Source organism: Vollenhovia emeryi, unplaced genomic scaffold (assembly GCF_000949405.1).
Source record: "Vollenhovia emeryi isolate VEMERY1.0 unplaced genomic scaffold, V.emery_V1.0 DF939142.1, whole genome shotgun sequence".
Classification (NCBI taxonomy): Eukaryota; Metazoa; Arthropoda; class Insecta; order Hymenoptera; family Formicidae; genus Vollenhovia; species Vollenhovia emeryi.
In genome coordinates, this window is record NW_011967224.1 from 706781 (window position 1) to 734421 (window position 27641).

The window sequence follows — 27641 nt, forward strand, 5'->3', positions numbered from 1 at the left end:
TTCGTGTCGCCGTTTTCAAGATGTTTATTAGTGTTTGACTACAACGAAAGTGTTTGAAATTTCAAACACTAATAAACATCTTAAAAACGCGACAGTGTTTGAATTTAAACCGAAAGTGTTTGAATTTAAAACACTTTGAAATTTCAAACACTAATAAACATCTTGAAAACGGCGACAACGAAAGTGTTTGAAATTTCAAACACTAATAAACATCTTAAAAACGGCGACAACGAAAGTGTTTGAATTTCAAACACTTATTATTTAGAGTGTTATTTTTAGACCCCTTCTGACACGAGGCGTCGTGATTACGAGTTTCTCCAAAATGTCGAATCGGAAGATGAAACACAGACGCAAGTAAAAACCGGGGAATACAAATCAACGATACTGGCCGTAAGAAAATGAAATTCTACAGCACGCACATGATTCCTTCGGAGAACGCGAACGGGAAGGAGCCTTCTTCACTTCCCATCGACGTAACGCATTACGTCGCGAGTAAAATCGACGTTCCGGTAGTTAGTGACGAATTATACATCTAATCTAATTGTAACATCCCGCACACCGCCAAAGACAGATCTCATTGCGATAGTAGCGTTCCAGCCAAGCAAGTCGGAGAAAGTATCTCTCGATAATTATACCAACTTGCGGTGGAAAAGAAGATGCACCTCTCCCACACAGCGGGGGCAATGATTTCGTGAGAAATCGCGTTACGATGCGTACGTCGAGTGCGCACACGGGTCGCGTAATCGATGGGTGAAAGGTGTCTTCAATAAACGCGACTTAACAGCTGGTTCACGCGGGTATCTAGTTAAAGCGCGACCGAAATCTACGCGACTCGCGCGTGTCACGAGAGAAACCAGACCCACCTTTCTCGCGACTCTAGCCGCCTCCTGCTTGCAATTCTCGCTGAAATTCATGTTAAGATCGAGGTACAGGTGGTTATTGTTTAGCAGAAGCGCCGGCGGCTCCATCGGCGGTGGATTCGCCTCCTTCTTGTGCCTCAAACGCCTCTCGGTTCTCTCCTGCCTCGTGCGCAGCACAAGCACCACATTTCGGTCCAGCATGTCTAATTCGGCTCAGGAATCCCGGACGGACTTATTTACCCTTTAACACGCCCGATAAAATCCCGATCCAATTTTTTCGTAACACTGCACCACGGATCTAGCCACTGCGTAGCCAATTTTATCCCGACACAGTACTGTTTATCGCGGGACCATATCGCGATCTCGGCAAAGGAGAAGTTACTGGCCACGTCTTTCGTTTTACGCTATCGCGGCGACATGTTGTCATGTCCCAATTTGTAATCGCGACCCGTTAAACGGTGACTCGATATTATACGTTCTCTACTTCTCGCTTTCCTGCAGTTGTTATTCTTTTTCCCCCGTTCAGCTCGACGCAAGCGTCAGAAACTTGTCGTGATTTCGCGATGATGCAACGATCGGAGAAGAATTCGTGAATCGTGGCCGTAAGGGAACGATAGTAGCGGACAGTGTGCGTCGGATGAGTGCAAAGTCCCAGCATTTATTGGCGCGGATTAGCCCCCGGACGTTATCGTCTACCATGTTATCGGAGCGAGCGAGGCGCCTATAAAAAAAATACTAGGCGCCTCGCGAGCGTGATTGTTTTTCGACTTGCGTATACAAAATGAAGTACGGATGGGGGAGGAGGAGGAGGAGGAGAAAGGCGCCATCGCGAAGACGACGACGGAAAGAGGACTGCGACACGCGGCTGGACCATAGTTCGTAGAGTTCACCAACCTCCAAAAACCCTACGCGGATGTGAATTTTGCTAACACGCCTGGGAACAGCGTGTTGGCTACATTAGAGTCTGCATCGAGCTCTGAGACAATCCTGAAGTTATCGTTTCGCTGTGATCGATATCGAAGGGCTCGCACGTTCTCTTCTCGTTTTACTTATTTTCGTTTAACAAATAATTTATGATCTACCGCTGCCGCAGAGGAGGGGAACACCGCGTTGCTTACGCGTTATCGATCTCTCCGGTCGCTGCATCGCGTTAAGACCGAATCAGACCAGCAACTGTTGACTCGGATTCAATTGGAATTGGCGACTGACGATTGTCCTTTAGCGAATGAGAGCGAAGCAGCCAGCTACTTAATCTCATTGGCTAGAAGACAGTCGTTAATCGCCAATCCCAATACAATACGAGTCTGCAGCGATTGCTAGTCTGATTCAGCCTTTAGCTGGACCGCGTGCCAGCCGCCCGGACGAATAAGACAGTCCGTCGATGAATGGGCAAAGAATTTAAAAAAAACATTAAAAATTACGGTCGCGTTATCGCCGCCGCCGGTTAGTTTATCGGAGATTACACCAAGTTTCGTCATGCTACCGAGAAGCGTCGAAATTACGTCAGCGGGACTGTTTTTCGTGTCTTATTCCAAGAGCAGAAGGGAAGATCACGAGACGCGATGACGGGACGGGACGAGCGCAGCGCGAATCCGTGGTCGCACCAGATTACAATCGACGCGAAACGAGCCTGGGATACGCCCGTGTTCCGCAGTTTCATCACCGGGATTCTTTTACGCCGCGAAGCCTCGTAATCGAGTTACACCGATCCCGTGACACGATTACGTATTCGCTGCGATCGGGCACGTCCTTCGTCAGCCTTTTCTCTGTATCAAAGGGAGAAACATAATATCAGCGACAAGTGATACATCGCGAACGGAATGGCACTTGGCCACACCGCGTACGGCGGCTTTCTATTTAAATATAGACGTGTTGCATTACGACAAAACGGTCGGATTCGTTTACACTTCGATTTACACTTCGGCGATCACTCTTAATTACGCGCGACGCGGAGATGAACCAATTCGATATCGATCGTTTATAAATAAACGTGGAAACGTTGCGAAAACGCGGAGGAAGAGGACGAAACGATGTCAAGCGATATCTATTCCGGAATAGATGGTAAATCGTACGTTTCGTCAGTCGGAATTAGAAACATAACAATCCACATCCATTTAGACAAGTACAAATGAACGTAATATGATAACTGATTATAAGAATAAGATAAGCGTTATACAATGCCTCGTGCGCTTCCTTGGTGCTGAGAGATCGACGTAATTGTTTTGAATGAGAGAGCCACTTGCGTATAGTCTTGACGATACGCTCCGGAGAGTTTTATGACAAATAACGATTGAGAAATAAATAATTTGATTTATGCCCATTAATTCGGTTCAAGAGAGAAAAGAACCTAAGAGTTGCGATAGTTTGCTCGAGGATCAATCAATGTTTACTCGAGAAAAATTGAAATTGCGCATGAGCTTAAAAAAGTGACAAATTTTATCTAGTACACTCATAAAACAAATATTTTAATCCAAAAAATATTACTTTACTCAATGAATGATTTAAATTAATTTACTTAATATAACACACAGATTTAAATGAAATTTGATATTTTTATTTAAATAGAATAAATATTTACTTCAGTAAAAAAAATTAATTTTAAATAAATCTATTTACTTAGTTTAAAAAAATTTTTTTTTCAGTGTACGATTAAATTGTTGACTTGCTGACCACCGTGACATTTTTAATCTTTATTACCGGTCGACAGACAGTGATACAGACGCGGTAATAATAGCTGCCAAAAAGACAAAGTACGCGATGCATTCGGAACGTTACCGCGACAATAATTAATAAAATGGTTAATATTCATTTACGCAGTGAATTTTGCAATTTCCCCATTTTTGTTCCCATAACGCAAGTTGACAAGTAGTCATACGGCCATACTTTATACACGGACAGAATTTTCTCTTAAACTTTATCCCGAAAATCATGTAATCGTGGGACAACGCGGCATTTTAAAGAATTTTAGTAGTTGGAAATTTTACCGCACATTTTACTAGTAATTGTGTTTAATACACATTTTAATAGCAAGATGTATGGTAAAATTTCCAAAAACTCTCATAAAGTTCCGCAAAATGCCACATGATTTTCAGGGTAAGTTTTAAGAGAAACTTTTCTCCGTGCATATATTACAAATATAAAGATAAATATGAAAATTAATTACATGACTGTGGAAATTTCATATTGATCAATAATCCATGTTTTTCGAGGAGATTAGAGAGGATTGCGATGCCAGTTCAACGAATAAATAACACCTGCCATTGATATCCGCGCCATTAGAGATATCTTAGTTCTAGCATGAAAGAATCTTTATCGCGATATGTTAATTTCGGGAATTGACGTGACCTTTCACCGCCGTTTAACGCGTACATCGTCTCGTAGCAAAGCGATATAGATAAGGATCGTCTCTCGTCGCGCGCTTTGCTCGACTAATTATTCGATAAAAATTCGTCTTGAAGGAGAGAAGTCGGTATTACTAAGCAAAATTAGCCGCGAGCCAAAAAGTGAAAGGCTGATGAAACTACGGCGGGGCAAAAGAAACAACATCCTCCCAAAAAACGATCATCAAAAAGTCATTAATCTCTATCGCTGTTAAAAATAATCGGCTGTTTTATAATACGTTAAGAAGGAGAATCCCCTCCCTTTAAACTCACGATGACCAAGTGCTCGACTAAATGCTACGTTGCTCACGCAGTTGCAGAGAGAATTGCACGAATCACCAAATGCGTTTATCCGTCAGCTTATCAGTGAATTACAATAAGCGTTTTATTCAAACGCACATTTGCCACCGTGATGCAGCGACGTGCGGTAATCCGAGATTATAATAGAGCGAGTGGGATAAAACGATTGCTAATTAAGATTAAGAGATATTCCTGAAGTGAAAATGAACAACGTTTCAATAAAGTGCTTAAATATTTGCTTAAAAGTTAAGCTACATTAATATGAGTGGCGCACTTATCAAATGCAGCTTATCACGAGAAGGAGCATGCAACTGTTGGATAAAGGAAAATATTTTCTTTTCGAAACAATCTGCTCTGGGAAAAAAGACAGCAACCCATTTTGAGGCCCGCAATTAATAATCGAATTATATTGGATTCTTCGTGACTCTACTCTGGAAAAAAATTTGACCGTTTCTTTGCAGTTAAACAACTTAACATTTCGGTTAGCGCCTCTTAAGTGAAAATTATCTTTGCGTTACTGAATATCGACAGAACTAATTGAGATAATTTATTACTTAAAAATCTTGGATATAGATAGAATAGCTAATTGCGATTTTTAGTCACGCGGGGTAAATTTCGTAAAAGATTAAAGTGTTGCGAACAATCCAAATAATTCGATTACTAATTGTGGGCCCCAAAATGGGTTGCTGTCTTTTTTTCCCCAGAGTGACAAGTTACTCCAGCGCTGAAAAATATCCGAGACGTGCCCGATCGACAGTTACTAAAAGTTAACACTGACAAAACAATTTTTTTAACTAAATAAATAGATTTATTTAAAATTATTTTTGTTACTGAAGTAAATTTTTATTCTATTTAAATAAAAATATCCAATTTCACCAGCCATGGGTCGTCATGCAATTTTCTACATTGCTTGGATATTTAATAAATGCTGAAATTGAAGAACTGCGTGGTTTAATTCGTTTATTATTGCCAAAATTTAAGTTAATAAGCTATTAGGGGCCACCTAATAAATAATTTCCTTGAGTGAAGTAATATTTTTTTGGGTTAAGATATTTTTCTTACCAGTGTAGGTATAAGGGACACATATAAAGTATTTTTAGCGGTTATATTGAGACAACGATCTTATTGAAACGGGATACGATCTTAATCGCGATACTAATTGTAAGATTAGGTGTGAATCACGAAGTTCGCGAGAGAATCGCTGCACTACAAGAACGCAGTAGCGGAGGTCGAGTTCGGTATTAGAGAGACGATAACGATAAGCGACAACATATCGACGAAATGTTTGTTAAGCTTGTTTTCTCGATAGGTATCTTAATGATTCATTCGAAAGTCGTTTCGCGCGGCTTACGCGAGGATGAAGCGCGTCGCGATAAGTACAGGATTTTGCATAAAATCGACTACATTTGAATTTACATACACCGGCGCGTATCAGCGCTACCGCGCGTGAAAAGTGACCCGATCGACGTTATTTCTGCTATCTGAAATTCGAAGAGGTCCAATCGTCGGACCCGTTCGCCAAAGGTGCCCCAGTTGCACGTAACGTGTCTCACATGTGGAAAGTACCTTGCATTTTACATGCACAGTTTTACGACCAGCCCCTGCCTTACGCGGACACGCGGTCACCTTTGTCGATACGTGAAACGGCTTCTTCCCGACTACATCGTGACTTCTCGCGGTGAAACAGCCACGGCAAAAAGTTGCATACTTCACAAGAATATACATATGTAAATTAAATGTAAAAAAATAATCAAATTCACGAGCACGCGTGTCATCCATAATAAATTTAACAAGACTATCTTAACGTGTGCTCGTTGAAAGATTAATATTCCGCATTGTTGTAGAAATAACTTTCTCAAGTCTGAGAAACGACACGCTAATGAAATGGGCGACGAAGATACTCAATATTTTATGATGATCGATGGGCTGCGCCCCTCTGAAGGACCGCATGATGCACAGTCAGGTGATATATTTTTAGAAACATCGACGATTTCATTGTAGTTTTACCAAGGAAGACCCGAAGAAGGGTCGAAACGTTTATGCTATTAAAGGGAAATTTTGTTTCTATATTGTGAGAACCGAGTTCCGTTCATTTTGTGGCTCGCATTGGCGCACTCTCCTTTCTACATATTTTCTTTTTGGGAGCCTTCACAACACTTTGGCATATTTTTAAAAACAATTCAATCGGACACCTCTTTCCAGTGTCCATAGAAAAACCACAAATCCGATCCGATATAGATCGTATCGTAGGATACGTGAAACTCGACCGTTTACAATAGCGAGGGTTAATTCAAGGTAAAATACGCGCGACAAGATATGATGGCGAAAGAGAGACACCGGTCGACTCTTTTGCGGTTACTTACTGTACGCGGAGAGAACTTTTCTTACAATTTATCCTGAAAATCACGTGGGACAACGTGGCATTTCGAAGAATTTTGTGAGAGTCTTCTGAAAACTTGCCATTTCACTAATAGAATGTATACTAGGTCTAATTACTAGTAGAACGTATGGTAAGATTTCAAAAGACGTTTCGGCTCCGTTTCGAGCCCTTCTCAAGTAAACTGAAACCATGTGATATAAACATATAATAATATAAAATAATCAATTAAAGAGAAAACCAGCGCATTAAAAGAACAATATAAGGGGGAAATACCTTGGATAGAATCTGATTAATTGGTAGCGAGAACATGATGTATCACGTAAGATGTGGCCGCATTTCACGAGACTATAAGTGTAAAGTGTGAAAATAAATTATAAATTAGAGGTAAAAGATCGATTGTGCAAAGGGACTAAATAAATGACGTCAAAGTATGAATATAGTTAATCTTTGTCAAGACACGAAGCTGTGAGCGGCGAGTGCAGTTAACGCGCGGGATTCAGTAGCGCTCGCTCAGATTTACGCTTAATTTTTCGTGTGTAAAGATCACTACCGAATCCCGGTATCGCAACCTCGGCGGTTTGGTAGTCAATCGCCGGCAGATTAGATAAATCGAAGTCTTACGAAGATTAGCGGCGTGACGTGTCGCCGCGATAAATTTTCCGTGATAATCACGGGCGAGAATTTTCACTGCGGCCCCTGCGAGATAATTAAGGCGCGTGTTGGCATCGCGGTCGGTCGATGCTGCTTCGAATTTCGTGCCTTCATTGCCGAAGGGGTGAGAACGCGGCCGCGAGTATTCGTGTTAATTAATCGAGTCCCCGCGAGCGTCCGATGGAAAATCACTCGGGGAATCGGACAAAGAATACATTACGAGGCTCCTATCGAAGGTATTGACGTATCGGTGGTTACTCGTCAAGATAATCTGAACTTTATCGCTTAATCCATACAATCGAAGAATGTATTGAACGGAGATGCGTTCGAATAAATACCAAAAGGGACGGACTCTACAAAAATATATATACTCGCCACGCCGACAGGAGCCCTTTAGTCCCTTTCTGCGACGTGCAAACGGAGCACTCCCGTTTTCGGGCCGATAATAATTTTACTGCGAAATTATTATCGGCTGTAAAAGTTCCGCCGCGTCGGACACCCGCCTCGAGGCGCCGTTTCTATCTAATCGAACGAAAAGGCGAGGAGGAGAAACCAAAAAAAAAAAGGGAAGATACGCCCGCGAGGCCCGCGAGTAATCGGTCGAAGATCCGGACTGTTTAAAGCGCGCGTGTGCGCCGGGCGATCGCGGCGGAATCGGCGTTTCGTCGCGTCCTCGGTTAGGGGCGAATTATTTACGAGTGTCAGGGCGACGCGGGGGGCGAGACCGATGGTCCGGGGCGGCGAAATTCCGCCTCGGGGGAGGCCGCGGGGGAATCCCGGACGGCGCCGCGCCGCGTCGCGCGGACGCCGTGCGGGCCGATCGTTCAAAACCGGCGCGCCTAGCAGACGGCGGTCGCGGCGCCGGCACGCGCGGCAAAAATCGAGGGGGGATGAAAAGGGTCGATTCGACGTCGACACTCACCATTTGAGGGGCGGGACGGCTCTGTCGGGATCCCCGATACTCCTGCAGCTGCACGGACTCGTACCGTCGCTTCTTCTTCTGATGCGAGCGGGAACGTCTCACGGCCGATATCACCACAGCTGGGCCCATCCGGCCATCTTGCCATATATCAAAACGTGTACTACGTCGCGCTGGCGTGCTTCGCCGTCGACCCCCTCTCCCGGCCCCCCTTTTTCCACCGCGAACGACGGCGATTGCGTAACGCTCGGCCTCACTCCGCGTCGCTCCCTCTCCATCTCTCCCTCACTCACCCTCGCTCTTATCCGGCGAGGCGCTTTTCCCTTATCGAATTAAAGTTCGCGCTGCGGTCGCCGGACGACGCCACCGCGCGACAGGATGGCGAGAACTTTGTATCGAACATGGAATAAATTTTGAGAGACGTCCACCTTGCAAGATTTGCAAATAAACTGAGAGCGGGAAACTTATAGCCAACCCAACTGGCTAATTATTTAATCAGTTTATTACACAACGTTTCGACCCTATTCTTTTGGGTCCTCTTCGAGTGATACTGCAAATCAACAACAACAACGCAGTTATGAAATAATGTAGGTTAATGAGTAAAAAGGGTTTAGTTAAAAGTAACGTGTAAATAAATGACTTGGATGGCTTAACTGTGCAGGCAGTCGCTAACGGTCCGACGATTTGATTCTCGATACCAGTTATCTTGTTTAGATTTATAAGAGAAACTGAGAAACACTGTAAGAAAAAAACAGAGTGCAACTTTTTTTTATTTATGTAAATTCAAGCATCCTAAACTTGTTTTATTGGTATAAAACAGCTAATGGTAAAAAGACATTCTTTTCTAATATCTTATTTACAATATGTATACATGACAATATTTACACGATCTTCCTAAAACAAGAGGAATAGTTAATTGCTGCTGCTAAACCAATCTGATCCCATCGCACCGAAAAACGCGGCCGCCCCGGATTTTATTGCACTGGTAGAATCGTTCTTCGCCTGCTCCTTCGTTACTTTCTTACGCTGCAAAACAAATATACATCTTAATGTGAAAGATAATTATTTTCTATACATATGTATACATATAGAGGAAGGTTCTCCATTACGGGACGGGATTCTAATACGAGATGGTAGGTTTTAAACGTCCAAATTCAGCCACAAATCTTGATTCGCGACGATCACGCGATGTAACGATTAATTTTCCACTAAACAGATTTCACTCCAAGGATAATAAATTAATGCCAGAACCAACGGACGGTGCCTATTAATTTAGCAGAAACCCTACTGTCTCATATTAGGAGCCTATCTCATAATAGGGGACTTTCCTGTATTGTTATATATTCGCAAAGCTGTTAGCACTGCGATCTCGCAAAAATTTACATACACATTTATTAAATTACGTTGTACAGTAGCTGTTATTCCAATTGCACTTAACTGCAATGACATTACGTGTTTTCCCAACAAACTCAATGTAACGCGACTCCTTACTTTCTCATCTTTCGAAGTAAAAAAAAAAATAGGTAAGACAATTCGTTACGTAAAAAGATTAATGAAATTATATAACTGCGTTGATCCAACATTGATTAGTTGTGTTAATGCAAATTCACGCCATGCAAGATCACATTACTGGCTTACCAAATCTTTACATTCGTGATACTTGTATCACGTTCAAAGAGCAAAAATCTAGGAATACGTATAACATATAGATTTTGATTTAGACAAACCTATTATTTCAATTTGGCAACTTTGCTATTAATCATATAACTGAAATGTGAGAACATTCGATGTATACCTGCGCTTTATCGGGTACTGGCACCGACAAAATTGGCAAGTTTCTTGTTGGAGCGGTCACAGTTAGTGGCGGGAACCACGGTGCTCCTGTACAAACTGCAAGCACCGCAGGCGGTTCGGTTTTGTCATTGCTCGCGTGTTCGTTGCGCGCACCCAATGTCGAGTGTAGTTGTTCTAAATGACTGACCAAGTTTCCAAATATCAACTAAAAAAATTAGACAAATCAATAAAATTCACAAAGCTCTCACGTGGTGAACACCAATTCGAAGGAATAAAGATTAAAGAGTAAAATGTCTTATTTTTAAATTTATTGCGAAAAATATTACCCTATTGTATTATTCCTTCAAATTGGTAAAAAATTAGATATTATAAATCGCATTGTTATCACCTAAAACCTCTAGCTTCATAAACACACTAACCAAAGATCTCTGAACAGATTTTCTAACGTTGGTGTGGATGAACGGGCTGAAGACATCGTAATCGAACGGATCTATTTTCGCAAGCACTGCGTCGCACGTCTTGGCTGACAATTCATTAAGAATCTTGTTTTCATGGGGCACCATGAGCAACGTACAATACCTTATGTCGTACAGCACTTGAAACGCTTGCTTTTGTCTGAGGTCCATGTTCTTAGACGCGTTCAGATAATAATTAAACAATTCCGTAATAATGCTTTCAATAATTTGCTGCAGTACCCTCCTGAAATTGAAAGCCGGAATGTATATCATGATAAATCAAGTACTTCGACCTGTGCTGGATGGATTATTTACTCACTTTGGAAGCGTGTGAGGTATAATCTTATTTAAATCTTTACAGATGGCGGTCAAGAATTTCTGCAAGGGTATCGATGGCTGATACGGTATTAAAATTTCAGACTTTATTCGTTTTCCTTCACCGGATTCCTCTTCGATGGTGACTTTCTCCCATTCCGTGACGATCCAATGAACGCGCAACCCATCGATCGGTTCTCTCAATATACACTTCTTCATATGCTCAGATATTTTAACTTTATATATATTAGCCCAAATCGACCACATGCATGTACTCTCTTCCTTCAGATTGTCGCAAACAGCTTGCCACTTGACATTTGTAATGGTAAGTCCAGATATCTTCGACGAAGTAAAACATTTGTTTAAATTCGGACATAAAGTAGTCAATGCAAAGAGAAATCTCGCCAAGACTATGGCGTTTATATCACTTTGGCCATGTTTCGGTCTATCATTGACGCATGTGTTCTTCATAAATTTTACAAGCTCTTCGATCTTCTCGATGCTGATCACTTGCAAATGTTCTTGAACTTCGTTGCGATCGGAGAATGAATTTGCAATCAAGGATATGTTTGCCGAAAGTAAGCTGTCTTTTATCGTAATTACTCGTTCGGTTTCGTACAAGTAGTGTTCAAGATCGGACAATAGCGAATATAGACTTTCGTCGAATTTTTCGCACAATTTCATCACGTTTGGGGAAAACCCTTTGGCTTTCATCAGCAAGGACCTTCTATTGTCTAATCCACCGTTCTTTGTAAGTTTCTGCGGGATGTCGGTGGGGGAATCTTTCCATACGAACCAACGTAAATCGTGTTCCGGAAATTCGAACTTATCATGCGCCACTTTATCGAGCAATTCTGCTATATCGGACTTTAAATCGACCAGCGTATCCGTCCATTTATTCGTTATAATACCTGTTGACAGATCATCGTCGTTAATTAAAGCAAATAGTCTTTACCTCTTTATGTAGACATAATTACATTTTGCTCGTTTAGTTATAATAGGCTGGAAGAACTCCATCCAGAAACTTATTCTCGGCAATGAGAGCTCCTCCCATATGGAATTCCAATTTTCAGGCAGGTTTACACTGATGGCTTCTTCCCGAACGTTATACAGGCCTTTGATGGAAATTATTAAATCTAACAATTTAGTGACCTCGAAATTGGAAAAATCATTCACCCACTCCAACCAAGATTTAACGCTATCTTGAAGAGCTGACGAACAGAAGTTCTTCGGTACGTCCTGAACGAACGGCTTGTGATGCTTGGTAACAGATGGCAGGAACTCTTCGAGTAAGTCTTGATCCAAGTCCAACTGTGATAGCAAGGTGTACGCTTCTTGATCTTTTATATCTGTTATAAACTGCAAAACCAAACCGCCAGGCGCATTGTCCGCATCTGTGTAGTCACATGTAAAGCACGTCGGAATGAAATTTTCCGCTCGTCGCATCAGGTTCGTACAATAAATGAAATACTTACTGATAAAGCACGAATATATTAGGTGGACAGTCTGTATGAGTATTTTCATACACAGCTTGAGCTTATTTTTGACACTGTCGTGACTCTCGCCCTTGATGACAGATTCAATGGCGTGACTTCTCGCGGATATTAATCTCTCTAAAAGATTCGCAAACGACGATTCATTCAAGAACACGAGGGACGCCAAGCAGTTTGCGGCATTCTACAAGGTGAATACACGTCATCGGTAACTAACAACGAAACATCACGAAATAAGCAACAATTTGTATACCAACTGTGGTCGAAACGTCCAACGACTGCAATGTTTTGTTGCACTCGTTAGATATGATGTTCCTGAATTGCATGATAACGTCCCACTGCTTCGAGACAATTGGATATCTGTGCAGCAGCTCGACGCTGCCGACTTCAAACATCAGGCTGTAATTTATGTGTTGCGCTATTATGTATAACTGCGTGGCAAACAGCAAATTCTGATTCTCGATGCTCGTCCAGATGTACTGCGGGATGTCCATTAGGATCTTGATCTGGATGACGACGGAGTCAAAAACGTGACCCCTTCTGCAAAAAAAAAAGAGACAAATCGCGGCTTAAACTCCAACGCTAACGCCGAGGCTGTCGTTCCGTGCGCGCTCGGCCCAGCACGTGCGGACGATATGTGAAAAGCAATACTTGTCCAGCCTGTCCTCGATCGGCTCCGTTTTAAAACCGATGAGATATTTCTTCTGCAGCTCCCTAAACCTGTCCTCTACGTTGGCGATTCTCTCGATAACTTTCTCGGACGTGATCCTCATCTTCCCGATTGTGTCAGCAGCCAATATCAAGTCCCGATATCTCTCCCTGAAAGTCATTGATGTGAAAACCGACGAATGTCTCACGTGCGGATTTGACTCCTCGATTTCGAGTAATTCCACCCGCTTGTAAATTCTCAGGTAAAAACCGACGAACCACGATCAAGGATAGCGTTTTTAATCATTACAAAAGTTAATCGAGCTAACTTGGAAGTGCGTGGAGGAGCCTTACCCGACCAGCGTTCGCAACTCTATCTTCTTCCTGTCGCTTTCCAGCTGAATCTTTTTCTGAATCTCCTCGATCTCCTTGATAGTGTGCCGCTCGAATAGCTTGTCCAAGTCCAAGTCCAAGTAACTCGTCGTAGTCATGTCTGTAACGTTCCGTGCACTCTCTCTCTTTCTATTAAACAAAGTTTCGTAAAGGGATCCACCAGGATCCACGTAAGCTCGCAGGTTAGACACCGCCGACTGTTTTACCGCGCGCCGGTAACGCGCGGGCGCCGAGGCGCGACGAGGCGATCCGGCGGATCCCCGTTAGTCGGCGCCGCACCTGTGCACGCCGCTGCTGCACCTGCGGCTCTCCCTCTGGGAGTTACGTGCTCCGAAAATGCTTATCAGGGGGAAGGCTCGTCCCTGACGTCGAGTACAGCTAACCAAGTCGACGAGGCGGCCGAGGACGGTGAATCCCCCGTGAGCTCTCGCTGCGCCCGGCCCGGCGGCGTACGTCGACAGCACCGAGGGGCGCTGACACGAGATCCCGTGTCGTCGGATCGCCGCGCGTGCTGCGGAACGAGGAGGAGGAGGAGGAGGAGCGCCGAGCGACACACGGGGGCGCGCTACTGGTATGCGGCGGCTCTTCGTCGCCGTGGGAACTCCGGCGGGCCCGTCTCACGTCGCATCGCGCCTCCCGGACGTCCCGGGGAAGGTTATGTCGTCGGCGTAGCGTCGCAACGGTCGCATAATCGCCCGGCCGCTGGGCCGCCGTTCTCGTCGGCGCGACACAACACCCCCCCCCTCGCCCCTCGCCAGCCCGCGTTCCGGTCGGCAAGAGCGCTCACGGTGATCGCGAGCGATGAGATTTTTCATCGCCCGGTGACATTCCCCCCCACCCCCCGCGCGTCGCGACAGCAGGTGTGTCCCCACGGTCTACGGATGTGTGTGCGCGCGGGCGCCCCACCACCGACAGACAGCCGATCCCGCGCGAGCCACCGACGACGTCGAGCAGCTCTCCGGTTTCCCGTCGCTCGCGGTTTCGTCGGCGAGACGGTAGCGGCGATGCGCGCCGCGGGACCGAAGGCTACCTGATCCAGGGGGGGCCACCCGGATGACCGTCGACAACACGGGTGAGCATTGCCCCCTCGACGACTCGTCGTCGTCGTCTCCGCCGGCGGCGACAAATGGCAGAGTCGAGCCGCACCGCGAACTTTCTTCTCGCCCCCTTTTCTTCTTTTTCTGGAACTGGCGGCGTTCGCGCCTCGCTATTTTCGCGCGCGGCGCGAATGAATCGCCGTCCGCCGACGACGACGGGGCCGGGCTTATTTCTAAACCGATTTGCCTCGAGGGGGGTTTTTAACAGTCCGCGAAATCCCTCCTTTCTCTCCGTAGCGGCGTACCTTAAAAGGAATTTCGACGGTGTTGCACAATAAATTCACCCGCGATGCAAAACGCGCCCCCCGTACGCGCGACCGGCCGCTGCGCGCCAACACGGTGAACCGGGTCGTCGAATGCAATTCTATTATTGTAGAGAAAAAACTTTCAGCCTTTATATAACCTTGTCCCAAGTCGGCGCCGAGACGGCCTTGTTACGTTTGGCGTGTCTTGAGTGCAGATTACCGCAAGACAAGAAGGATGAGTTCCTCACTAACGTCACTTCAGCCAAATAGTCAGAGCTTGGAAAGGCAGAGACATGTCCGAACGACGACGGAGAGGCTGTACAACAGTCTCACCAAGAAAAGGTTTGGCTCTATTAATAATCACCGGTCACGCGCGCGTCGATGCACACTCACTTTTCAATTAGCTGGTACTGAACCGACCCGTGTGCTTCCAGGAAAGATCCAAAGCAAACGAACGTACAGAGAATGTGGATAAACTGCGAGGACTGCAAAGACGACTTTTGGGCGGCTATAAGATCCAATTATGATTATATTATGGACACTAATTTAATCGAAACCTGCAAGGTAAGCTCGAAATTTATCCGAGTCTTGTCAATCCTACGTGCAGAGATTTTCTATCGGCACTGAACAATATATTATCTTGAACGTAATACAAAGGTGACGCTCGTTGTATGCGTGCACGAATAATCCAAATTTTTGAGGCCCAAAAACAACGAGCTAGTATGCAAGGATGTTAGAAAACTGAAATTATATTCTCAATAAATTACATAGGCGAACGTTTCGACTTTACTTAGTCGTTCTCAGCATCCAAATTATATAAATAGATTAACTGAAATAAGTACACAGTGAGTTATTATAAAATTGTTAAAACATACAAAAGTGGTAATTATATATCGCCAGTAATTTGAAACCAAATTTCATAAGATTAAACGACCTACACTGGCCAATGTTTTTATTCTGATTACAACGTTTCGGCCCCGGATTTGGGCCCTTTTCAAGTGATCCGAAATCGCAAATTGCAAATTATAATACAATGCTGTAGGCCTATCGCAAATCAACTAGAAATTCATACCCGAGTAATAATTGCTGCGTCGTTAGTCAATCGTTTGGCCAATACACAGTGACAAACTGAGTAGAGACAAGAGAAAAGTCATACTGTTACACACTCAACTAACATGATCGATAAAAACTTACATATTGGTCAAGTAAACTTACACGTCTTTGTTAGAAGAAAAGTAGAATCGATTGAGAAGCAACGTTGTAATCGGTTTTTTAATAAGAGCATTGGCCAGTGTAGGTAGTTTAATCTTCTGAAATTTGGCGTTAAAATATAGGTAGATTGACCAAAAAGTAAAACGGTCCAATGTAACTTAACATTTCTCCGAGTGTAAATTATCTTAAACACTTCAGGAAGCGAACGGCGAACTTACATGGGACGAGACAGACGTGTCGACGCAATCGTGGAGCTTGAAGGAGGTCAGCAATCAATTTTCGGAGCTGTACTCGTGGTTAAGAATTCTTCAAGAATTGGTCTACTCCAAGGAGGAAAATGTTCTGGACAAAAGCCTGCGCGCAGTACGTATCTGCGAATCCGACCTGTAGTCCAAGTGTAAGACTACGTCTCGCGTTAAAGTGATTATTTCTAAATCGAACGCATCGTTAATCGCAGGCTCATATGGAGGAGCTGCGACGCAAGGCGTACAGACGCAAGCTGTTCAACGAGCAAGCGGAAAAGCTAATTTCTCGCGCCCCTGCTTTAAAAGACGAAGTGGCGTGGCGTGTAGATCACTTGAACGCAAAATGGGAACTAGTTGAGCAAATTATGGCGCCCATAGACCGACCGGTATCTAGTCAACAAGATATATCAGCAGGTAATTGCCTTAAAAACTTGCGCGTCCTTCGTGCAACTCGCTAATGTACACGCGGTCGGTGCGTTCTAGACTTTGAACGCGAGGTGAAATGTCTACGAAAATGGCTACGGGAGATGGAATCGCGTCTTCAACCTTTGAGCTTCCACATCAACTGGACTCTGCCAGAACTGGAGGAAAAGGCGGTAGAGCACATGGTAAGTGCTTTCTATTGCTATTGTGTTTAGGTGGTCGCAAAGTTAGTGTTTCATTCCATCTCTCTCTCTCTCATTCGTCGTCGAATTTCGCCAGATGTGGTCCACAGATGATACGCCAGATGTCCCTTGTGGTCTTTCTTTTATTTTTCTTTGTTTCACTTTACTATAGGAAGGTAATACCCTTGTAGAAAGGAAAATGCTTGTGCACGGAAACGAAGCACGTTCGACTGCATTTTTCTGTTAGGAAATAATGAAATAATAAATGATTAAAAATTACGTAAGTCAGCAGAACGAAAGGCGAACGTCTTTCAAGTTTCCCCTCGGGTAATTTTTGTGCATACATTTGTACTTGTCTTCCTGTTTTTTTTTTGTTTTTTTTTCAACAAGTAAATTGGCCAGCGCGGGACGCACGAAGCGGAACGGAGCATAAATATGCTGATAAATTATTCCGCCGGCCGAGGGAACCCTTTATTAACCGATTTAATTGTCAGCGGCCAAGCGAGAATGCTAGGAAGCGGCACGATTCAGTGGAATACGTGCTAAGAATAATGCCGCGTTGGTCTTCGAGCACGTGCGTACCGGGCTGAATTTTCGCTGGCTAAGCCCGAGCGACGCAAGCGGCTAAGAGGAACGGATGTGACGGCGTGCCCGGCTAGGGTGGGGAGCTAACACTCGGCGCGTACCCCACGTTTGTTGTTTTGTTACGGGCTCCGATCTTTGCCGAAGGCCCGCGTTCGGACTCAAGCGATGCGCTTCGCTGCGCGCTGGAGAGACTAGCAGCTGCCTGCCGGCTGCACGAGCCGACAGAGTTCGCCGTTCCACGGTCGCCGCCGGTGGACGGGCACGTTACAACGAGCACGTTGATCCAAGGTTCCCTTCCTCCTCGTCCTCTCTTCTTTCTTCCTTCCCCTCCACGATCGTCTCCCCGTTCTTTTCCTCAGCGTCTCCTTCTTTCTCCCGCCTCCCCCCCCCGTGCCTTCCCTTTCCGTTTGTCTAGTTCTCGTCCCTCGTTCTTTTTTTTTTCCCTCCCTAGAGCGTCGCTATATTTAAACGCAAATGGTGCGCGTCTCTCGTGTTCGATTTGTGATCGCGGTATCCTCCCCGCGTAGTTCTGTGCAACACGCGGCTCGACTCTCCGGCTTTTACATCACCGGCATCTTACACCGCCAGCATCCCCTCCGTCTTCGGCGGAGCAGCGGGGGTTCTTCCCGTGGGGAGGGATCCACGCTCGTAGTCGCCTTGGTACCGCGGGTCAGCCAGACGAGTCTCTTCCTACGGGTCTAACCGGCTCGCTCTCTCTCTTTCTCTCTCTCCCTCCCTTTCTTCCTTCGCCTCCTACTCGTTTTTCCATCCGTCCGTCCGTCCCGTCTAACCGAGACATACCGCGGCAACGCTCGGAGCTCTCCAACTTCTTCGCGCGGTCCATTCGACGTGGTTTCTCCGCCGCCGCCGATTACCGCGAACGGACCCTGGCGTGACCCCGCGCGGCTCGGCTCGGCTCGACTCGGCGCGGCGTGGCGAAGGAGTCATTCATGCGTCGTGACGAGCGCGAGTACGACGGAACCAGGGGTCCGAGGCGCTCGTAGGAAACGGCGCGTCGCCTCTCGGTCGCGTCTGTGCCGGCTGTGAAGAGAAGAAAAAGGGGCTCGCGAGTGCTCACGGTGTGCTACAACAGCGCGGATGCTCCGGTCCCGCTCCACGCTTCCCTCTCGCGCTTCCTCCTGTTGTGGATACTTTCGCGCTGACGTGCTACGTTGCGCCGCTCTACCCTCTCGGCACAGTGGATATGCATTTTGGTAAGCTCGACGACCGCCCCGGGGAAGAAAACCTGTCGCCCCTCCGTCCGGATCGCGCGGGCTCTCGTTCGAGCGTCGATCGTAACGGATTGCTCCGCCGCGGTAGATCCGAGCGCCGATTAAACGGCATTGTTCCTCGCAGCACGTGAACGTAAAAAGCGCGCGGTAAAGATAATGGAATTTAGAACGTGAAAGTCGGTGCCACGGGTGTTCCGATCCGGGGAGAGAGAGAGAGACGCTACGTTTCCCTGCCCGGCTCGAACTCGTTGCGTCCATCTCAACGTTTTGCGTGCCGCGTTGTTGCTAACCGAAACCCAATTCCCTCCGTCGATCTCGCTCCGCCTGAGAGTTTTTCGTCGGAGATAACACGCGCGTGCCCCGACGCGCCGACCGTCCGCGATGCGGCACGACTGAGATTCGCGGTGATATTTGTCCCGTTATTGTTGCACACCGAAAAAGAAGACAATGAAACAATGAAGCAATTACCGCGAGGACGCTATCGGTCTAATCCGCGCGCGACGCGTCCGCCTCTCCGACGAGAAATCGTCTACAGTCGTCGTACACTCGACGATTTTCCTTTCGCGGTAAAAGACGAAAGGGGAATCGTCGTATAAAAAGTTACGTTGCCTCGCGCCGATGCTTTATTTTCGATATTATGTCAATACGCGGCCGCGTCCGATAAAGCGAGGCGCATAAAATAATAATAATAATAGCCGTTATCGCCGAGATTAAGATCATGGAAACCGGGAAGCCGTGCGCGCGCGTTGCGATCAATCGTGCGCTGTAATTGCGTACCTCGCGTCCGTGCTCCGATTTTATTACGCCTGAGCTCCGGTCCACATATTATTTACCGCCGCGTTTGGCCATCGACACTCCGTGGCCGCGCGCGGATGCTCCGTTGAACGACATTCGTGGATGTCGAAGTCGGTCGCTCGAGGTCAAGCGAGTTCACCGTGGAATTGTCCGTATAAAGAGAAAGTAGATCTTTGTGCAATTTTATGGTGTTTGCACGGGGGTATCCGGTAATAGCCGCCGATTGCCGGATCGTTGGCCGTCGAATTATAATTTCAATTTAATTGTCCGCCACGGAGGAAAGGGAAGGTATTGTCTCGTCCCATCCTCACGGCTTTCTATCGGCGCCCACGAGCGCGCTTACGTCACGCGAATCGTCAAATAACTCGTTCGCCAGTTATTTGCCAGTTGCATATAGCTTAAAAGAGAAAGTTGGGGGGGGGGGGGAACCATCAGTCGGCCGGACATTAACGTCTGCCCGGCTAATTAATATCTGGAAGGATTCGCCGAACAGATGTCCCGACTCGGAGAAAATGCGCGCGAGGCCGCGGACAGTGGCCGTTTGGCTTTTGAACCAGTCGAGAGTATTTTTGGCGGCGCACGGCCGCTCCACGCGGAACTCCATGCTCGCGCTACGACACTACGACGATTTGCCCCCGTTTCCGCCGAGAAAAACTATCTCGCGTCGAGAAACGTAAAATAGATTTTCGCGAGCGCGACGGATTTTAAATAGATCGAGAGAGCCGCGGGACGGCGAGACGCGAGTCCGTGCTCCGCGGAGGAAAACTATTCCCCCGGGTGTTTTCTGTCCCGCGTGCTCGCGCGCCCAGCTCGCCGATTAGATTCTCTTCATTGATACGACATCCGCGTGCAACGTGCACGAGCGAGTGTCTCTCGCCGCGTTTACGCGCGATTCGATTTTACAAATCGACCCCCCGCGTATCAGGTACCGCCGATTAAATATTATCGCGCGATATTGCACGAGATTGATTTGAAATTATATCGGAGGAACGATCAATAATATTTTCATGACACAATTACTTTCAATGATATCTTCGATCTAAAGATGCTTCCTCTGTGTTGTTCATTTCCATACGAATTCGTCCACTCTGCGCGTTATCTTCTCAACAACGCGCGAACAAAAATCGTTAACACACGCGATAAGATTGCAAGGGATTACGCAGATATAAAAACAGTGCCGGGGCTTAATTCAAAGTTCAAACGACTACGTGTTCGATAACGATGTACCGCTTTACGAGCTTTATCGGCGACCTGCAATTTCGTCAGCTCGTAGGTAAACTCTACTTCGTGACGCGCCGCTGCAACTCCGTTCTAAAATTTACGAGACGCTCGCGAAACCGCAAAACCCGACCATTGACAAAACCAAAGTTATTCTACCGTGGAATACGGCGGCACGTCCAATAAGAGCGCGACGAGAAATGAGGTGAGGACGGCCTGGATAACTCGGTTAGCAGCTGCGGGCGGAAGGTCCCGGACGTGATCTTATTCGCGCGTTTACCGATACACCTGCAATTTGAGCGTAAATCCCGCACTGAGACGGCCCGGTCTTCGGATTACTTTGATTTCCAAACGAGAACCAAATTACCGAGTATCGCATCAAAAGGTGAAACGTTCGGATCATCTCCGTACGGCCTGCCGTCCTCTTTTATTTATACGGGGACTGTAATCACCTCTCGAGTATGCATCGCGCACGCGATACATGATCGCGAGGATACGCGATGGAAACTCGCGGTGCTGTCGTGCTTGCGTCACCATCAGGCGCGCGCGCGCGGTACACTGTAAGTGAAAGGGAATAGAAAATTTTTGCTAGCTAATATTTTTTTCTTACGGCGCTCCGCGAATACGAGATTTACGATTACGCGGTGCATAACGTACGCGCCAATCTGCGTTTGATTGTTGCTCCGAACGAGATTGCTTTATCGCGGCACTGCCTATACGGTGTAAATTATTAGCGGTATCCCTCCCCTCCCCCTCCCGCCCCCGCGTTAATTTGCATTCCGGGCTACATACGAGGGGAAGTGTTTCGAGATTTAATCGTCGAGCTGTTCAACGTGAAGAACTTGGAAGAAATGAACGGGCGATTTTTAACGGATCTTACTTGAAAGATCGATACGAATGATATCAAGTCTGATATTCGAAAGTTACGGGAAGCCTTGTGGCGCATTTGAGATATTGCCGCTCGACGGCTGCATAAAAAGGGGAAGCCTTATAGCGGCGATTGTGTTCTCGTGCTGAAGACAATTGCAAATGACACATTACAAGATGTTGCATCGAGCACTGAAGAGAAAATGTACGAATCACGATGAATAGAAGCCGCGCTGATAAAAGAAAATATTACTTTATACTCAAGAAAATTATTTGTTAGGTGGCTCCTAATAGCTTATTAACTTAAATTTAAAGAATAATCAACAAATTAAAACATGCATTGACTTAATTTAAGTATTTATTAAATTTCAAAGAATAGATCATTTCTAATTAAAAAAATTTTACTTTAAGGTAGTTATTTCGCACAATCATTTATATGAGAATTGTTTCAAATTTTTACAGTTTATTCCTTACACTAATACGTGCAAAATAAGACTAATTAAATTAAAATTGACCGTCTCAAAGTTCTAAAAAAACATGCTAAAGTTTGCCATGTTACGCGAAATATTACGTGTAAAGCACGTTAAAAATATTATTATACACGTGACAATACAATTCGTTGTAATATTATTACACGTAAAACATTATTTACACATATTATGTTACGTTTTATTTTATTTTTTTAAGCTTAACGGTGAGTGAGATTCGTATGAGAAATACGTTATAAAGTAAAATAGAACGAATAACTGGAAAAAAAATCAAAATTATTGACCGTTCCGTTTCAACAATATAAACAGTTAAAACTGAAAAATGAGAAGAATTTTGTAGTAGACATGAGTGTAGTGTAAGAGATGTGGCAACAGCGCCTGAAACTTATAATCTTTCGTTTTAGAGTCTAGGTCCCAGCTTCATTGAGGATGACCCCAAAATGGGTTGAAACGTTTGAATATTTCAATAAATGGATTAAATATTTCCACATTGGATAATTTCGCACGGACACCTGCGGTTGGCTCGCATTGGCCCTTTCTCTCTCCTACTCGCTATAATCTTTCGATTCTAGTTTATATTATGTATTAATCGTAAGGGTATTCCTTAGAACAATATTGCATCAAGATATATCATTGTAATAATTGAGTGCTGGTTCCTGTTTAGAAGAAACTTTTGAGCATTACTGTCGCGACACAACTATAAAATTCTATAAAATCTTTACTAAGATGTAAGTTTTACTGCGAAGAAAATTTGATTTCTTATTTGGCAAAAACAGTGATTTCATTTAATAAATAGTATTCTTTATCTCGTGAAATCTTTAGTTGAAAAAAATAATTTCAAGTAAATTTATTTACTTGGTTCTAAAAAAAAATTCTTCGTCAGTGTGCGATTGCGAATTTTGTACGTAGCACGAACTTGAATCGGATCGTACAAAGGACAATGGAAGCCCTGTCTTTCGAACACGCACACCGTCGTAGTGGCTATAATCGAAAGGTTAATATTACCACGTTGGCGGAAAGTTGATGCGTTTTTTTTTCACAATAGCTCGTCGTATTATAGAGTCATTTGCCTTTGCGTGTATGGGTGCGCTGACTCACTCGCCTGGCGTCACCCGTTAACTAGGAACTCTGATGTGACCATCATTTCCGAGTGGGATAGAACTTGTAGCGTATCCTTTAAGCTACGGAGGCTCCCAAGACTCGCAAGAAACATCTTAGTTTCAAAAACACGTTTGCACGACGCGTCATTTTTGTGCATTAAAATTAAATTCCGACTTTTATGCGTTGAAAATAATTTACGATGTCGTAATAAATTGATTCGTTTCGGCGCGGCGCGGTAAGAGTTGTTGTACTTGATTTTGTTCTCGAAACAGTTTTCCAAGAGTGTTGGCGTGAACGGAAAATATAGCGAAATAAAAGCATACGAAATGCTGAGAGAACTTGCATGAATCAAATTAAAGGAGAGAAAAAGGAAGCCGAGCAGAAGCGCCGAGAGTACAAAAGAAAGGAGAAATAGTTACAATTTGTAGATACGGTGAAAATATGTAATAGAGGGGAAATTACATAAAAGGGAACGAGAAACCGTAAGATTTTGCCGAGATAAAATCATACTAATGCGCGTATGATACGAATGCGAATTCACCGTAATTTTTCTACGTGCCTGTTGTAAGATATTCCATGTGGGAGGCTTACCGCTAGACTCGTGAAACCACTACCGCCGTAGCAGCTGTACGCGGTACCCTCGGTATCTTGAATTCTTAGATAGCGTCGGCACGTCCCGCTGGTTACGGAAGTAAAAATCGCTTAGTGAACGCACCAAGTGCCGGTGGTCTTAGCCTCGACGATTACCACGTTTTGCCTGCGACTTAACCTTCCACATTTACCAGTGCGACCTCAAATAACACACCGTGGCGCACCGTGACATCGTTTTTCAGGAATAAACGCAAGACTACACGAAGGTGAAGAAATTAGTACCGGAGTGTACACTTTCTCTTTCCCACACAAAGTAGAAACTTGATCCTGCCTCGTGAATCGATGGAGATTGGAAGAGTCCTTTTCTTAACAGGACATTAACTGCTTTAATGAATATCGGCTCGCTCGGTCGTTCGTTTGTTCGTTCGTTGATAGAGATGCACCGCATAAGGCAACGCTGAAAAATAATCGTTTCCTGGTACAGCGAGAATTTATCTGGGGACGTTAACAAAAAAGAAACTTGTATAAAAATGCGCGTAAAAAAAATTTACATGGCAAAACATAACGACAGTAATGACAAATTAACTTTCTCCAGGCAGTGGCAGTAAACAGTCTTACTCATCGTACAGAGCGTGTCGATAAATCATGATTAGATTGTATGCCGAAAGAGATTTCTCGATAGAGCCTTTCAACCTGGATTGAAAGAAGCGGCACAGTAATAACAACTCTTCTGCGACTTGGGGAAATATATGGGGCGTTCTCGACGAAAGAATCTTTATCTTCTGTATACAACTAATATATAGACTGAAATAATAAATGGAAACTACAATACGTACACTGATAAAAGAAATATTACTTTACTCAAGAAAATTATTCATTAGGTGGCTCCTAGCAGTTTATTAACTCAAATTTAAAGAATAGTAAACAAATTGAAACATGCATTGCTTTAAGTATTTATTAAATATCAAACGGTAGATAATTTTAAAGTTAAAAAAATTTGACTTTAATTCTATAAAATGTTTACCAAGATGTAATTTTCACAGCGAAGAAAATTGGATTTCTTATTTAACAATGATTTCATTTAATAAATAGCATTCTCTGTCTCACGAAACCTTTAGTTGAATGTAGAAAATGTAACGATTTGAATTAATTTACTTGAAATTTGATATTTTTATTTAAATAGAATGAATATTTATTTCAGCCAAAAAATAATTTCAAGTAAATCTATTTACTTATTTTGAAACATTTTTTGTCAGTGTAGGTATTACTCTTTAAAGTGCAAAATTCTCTAAGCATATACATTTTAATTACAATTGCGCAGGGTTCTCTCATTTCTAAAAGGGGCTTGGAAAAACTGCCCGGAATGAATTACAATTGTTTCTACTCTCTCGTGGAATAAATCGAGATGCGTCCAAGTTTTCTTATAGAAAATTGCCCTCGTAAATCTTTACGAAAGCTGCGGTAATTTTTACGATTTATCGTAAAAACCGGAATAACGCGCGTATTCAAATGTCCCCATTTGGCCGGAACACCCAGTAGAGAATGTATCATGGGATGATCTATTCTTCGAAACAATTTAAGCGATCCGGCAGCCAAGCGTCGGTCTTGGAATCGCTCGAAGGTACAGCCGCGCCCAGAGAGCTATCGGCTCGCTCGTTTCAGATTAATCTCCATTCTGTGGTGATATCGTCCCGATTTTTCGCTAGTCACGATACCGCGCGTGATCTCTACGGTGTTTTCCATCGATACGCTCAGAATGCCAGCGGTGTATCGACGGTCATGCTCTGAAAACCGAAACGTGTACTTATGCAACGTAAAAGTTCTAACGCCGTGAAACCAATAAAGCAATATTTTGACAAGCGCGCCGAGTATCGCGTTACATCGCGTGTATTAGATAATAGAACACATCCGGTGTACGCCACTATTAATTTAACAGATTGTACTCATCGAAAACCTGTATACCGTACGTGCTCGAGATACCGGCGCTTTCGATTAAAACGTACATACAACACAGCCTGCATTATGGACGTGTCTGTTCGCCGTCGAGATTTTGTTCACCTCTTTATCACGTGGAGATCTAATTTGTCGGGCCTCCGCCTATAGAGACGGAGTCCCACATTTTCCATTTCGTCGCGTAGAAATCTCCCGCATTAATGATTATTAATTTCGTAACAGCACAGATAATACCGGGTTCGTTGAATTATTCAATACGCGTAGAATCGCTCCGAACTTGTCTACTTTTACTGCTGCCGCGGGTTCTCGCGTGATTCGATACGCCGTTTCACTCGTCATCGTCGACCGACATAAGGACACATTATCGCTGCTGCCCGACAGGATTACGAACGTGTCTGGGTGAGGCATCGCGTGTCTTTGAGAGCCCGCATCTTGCATGGCATTATCGTCATGCGTTACGTACGCCCGCGCAATCTGCTTCCTGTTGCGTCGCACGCTGTTTTCCACACGCGGTGTCATTGTCACCGACGGTGCCCCCGCAAAAATAGCAATATTCCGCCCGTAAACGGAGCCTGTGGCGAAAGGAAAAGTGATCGGGCTGACCTTCACATTGAATTTTTCAACGGGATGGCTTTTCTAAGCCGCGACACGCCAAGGTTGTTGCCCCAACGTCAACGTCGGAGCCTTCAACTTGAGATGAGTCGACGACAAGCGGGATAGAAACCAGTCGAAGAGCCGGAGAGACCAGCCGTCTTTAATTTCCATCTCGGGTGGGGAAGAGAGTAGCCTCTTCGAGCATATCTCGTTCATAAATAATCGTGGAGAAATGGTTCTCTCGGTGTTACAACTCCGTTTATTACGGCTCTTCGATCTTTCCGCGCACTCTCCATTTCTCAATCCGTGGATTTTACTCCCGATTTATTTCCGCAATTTCCTCCCAACTCGATCGTAACGCGCGAGATCCTTTCCGTCTTCCTGGAGACGCTTGAGAGCTTTCCTTCGTCCCCGGATAGCACAAACCTCTCCTATCGAAAAATTAACGGGTATAACTGCGAATATATCTGTCCGCTATGCAAATGTAGTAGACAAGTGGCGTATTTTGTGACTGGTAGCACGTCGCGTGTATCATTGCGTGGCGTGAAACTACCCGCGGTATCGCTGAATGTCAATAACGACTAGCAATCGGCATTCGTGGACCGCCACCGATGCAGCGTCTCTCCGTCTCGCGTTCCACGCGGCAGCTTGACATCACGCAGCTGCGTCTCTCGCTATGGATTCAACGATAAATTACACCCTACCTTGGATAAGGCTGGTCGTGTTTCTCTTCTCGGCGTATGTACGCGCGCGCACACTTGCACAGACGCGCACGCACGCATGGCGCAACTCGCTCTTTACGATTCTTTAATATCTGTCGCTAAACTTTCCCATGGAAGCTAAAGCGCGCCCGCTGCTAAGACCGCGCGGCGCAACGCATGCGATAGATTTCATTCCTTTACGACCTCCTTAGCGCACATTTTGTCACGAGCCACCCCACTTGTTCCTTATCACATTCCGTGCATGCAGTCATATATACATTCCCGCTCCTGGCGGAATGTCGACGGAAAGTTGTACCGATCTCCGTCAAGATATCGCGATACATCTCTTGTATTTTCATATAATGTGAGGCGAAACATTAAGTATCGCGGATGCCTCGACGCGTCAAGTTTCGTCGCACGCGGGAACACGCGTGTCGCACTAAATTCAAACCTGACGTGTAACACTTGTGATTCGCAAGAATCATTAAATGTTTTATGATAACAATAGTAAAATAATGTGAGAC

The 27641-nt window shown here is 44.9% G+C and overlaps 3 protein-coding genes across 6 annotated transcripts in view; 1 reads left to right on the forward strand and 2 right to left on the reverse strand.

Moving 5' to 3' along the window:
• LOC105566755 (ras-related protein Rab-32) overlaps positions 1-8688 on the reverse strand; it is a 17958-nt gene extending 9270 nt beyond the window's left edge. The window contains exon 1 of one of the 3 annotated variants that reach the window (XM_012021009.1): positions 864-1513. In XM_012021009.1, the coding sequence (XP_011876399.1) occupies positions 864-1061 (198 nt within the window). In that variant the 5' untranslated portion in view covers positions 1062-1513. Of the gene's footprint in view, positions 1-863; positions 1514-7193; positions 7254-8493 lie in introns of those variants that run through there. The other 2 variants (XM_012021010.1, XM_012021011.1) reach the window with 2 other exon arrangements.
• Positions 8689-9240: 552 nt separating this feature from the next.
• LOC105566758 (conserved oligomeric Golgi complex subunit 1) lies at positions 9241-13806 on the reverse strand. The gene is made up of 9 exons (XM_012021017.1): positions 13550-13806; positions 13199-13366; positions 12805-13087; positions 12530-12731; positions 12032-12448; positions 11059-11965; positions 10704-10983; positions 10286-10489; positions 9241-9516 (listed from the first exon to the last, which is right to left on the reverse strand). The coding sequence occupies exons 1-9, from the start codon at positions 13684-13686 to the stop codon at positions 9403-9405; spliced, it is 2712 nt and encodes a 903-aa protein (XP_011876407.1). The 5' UTR covers positions 13687-13806; the 3' UTR covers positions 9241-9402.
• Positions 13807-14446: 640 nt separating this feature from the next.
• The window catches only part of LOC105566759, a 47064-nt gene continuing 33869 nt past the window's right edge, over positions 14447-27641 (forward strand). Inside the window, exons 1-6 of one of the 2 annotated variants that reach the window (XM_012021019.1) lie at positions 14447-14660; positions 15077-15272; positions 15365-15494; positions 16341-16505; positions 16600-16801; positions 16871-16995. In XM_012021019.1, the coding sequence (XP_011876409.1) occupies positions 15166-15272; positions 15365-15494; positions 16341-16505; positions 16600-16801; positions 16871-16995 (729 nt within the window). In that variant the 5' untranslated portion in view covers positions 14447-14660; positions 15077-15165. The remainder of the gene's footprint in view (positions 14661-15076; positions 15273-15364; positions 15495-16340; positions 16506-16599; positions 16802-16870; positions 16996-27641) is intronic. The other variant, XM_012021018.1, reaches the window with a different exon arrangement.

Coding starts and splice junctions, on each gene's coding strand:
- LOC105566758 (XM_012021017.1), bottom strand. CDS start 13,686: ATGACTACGACGAGTTACTTGGACTTGGACTTGGACAAGCTATTCGAG. Junction 13,088..13,198: donor ATCGAGGACAGGCTGGACAA/GTATTGCTTTTC, acceptor TTTTTTTTGCAG/AAGGGGTCACGTTTTTGACT. Junction 10,490..10,703: donor AATCTGTTCAGAGATCTTTG/GTTAGTGTGTTT, acceptor TAATTTTTTTAG/TTGATATTTGGAAACTTGGT.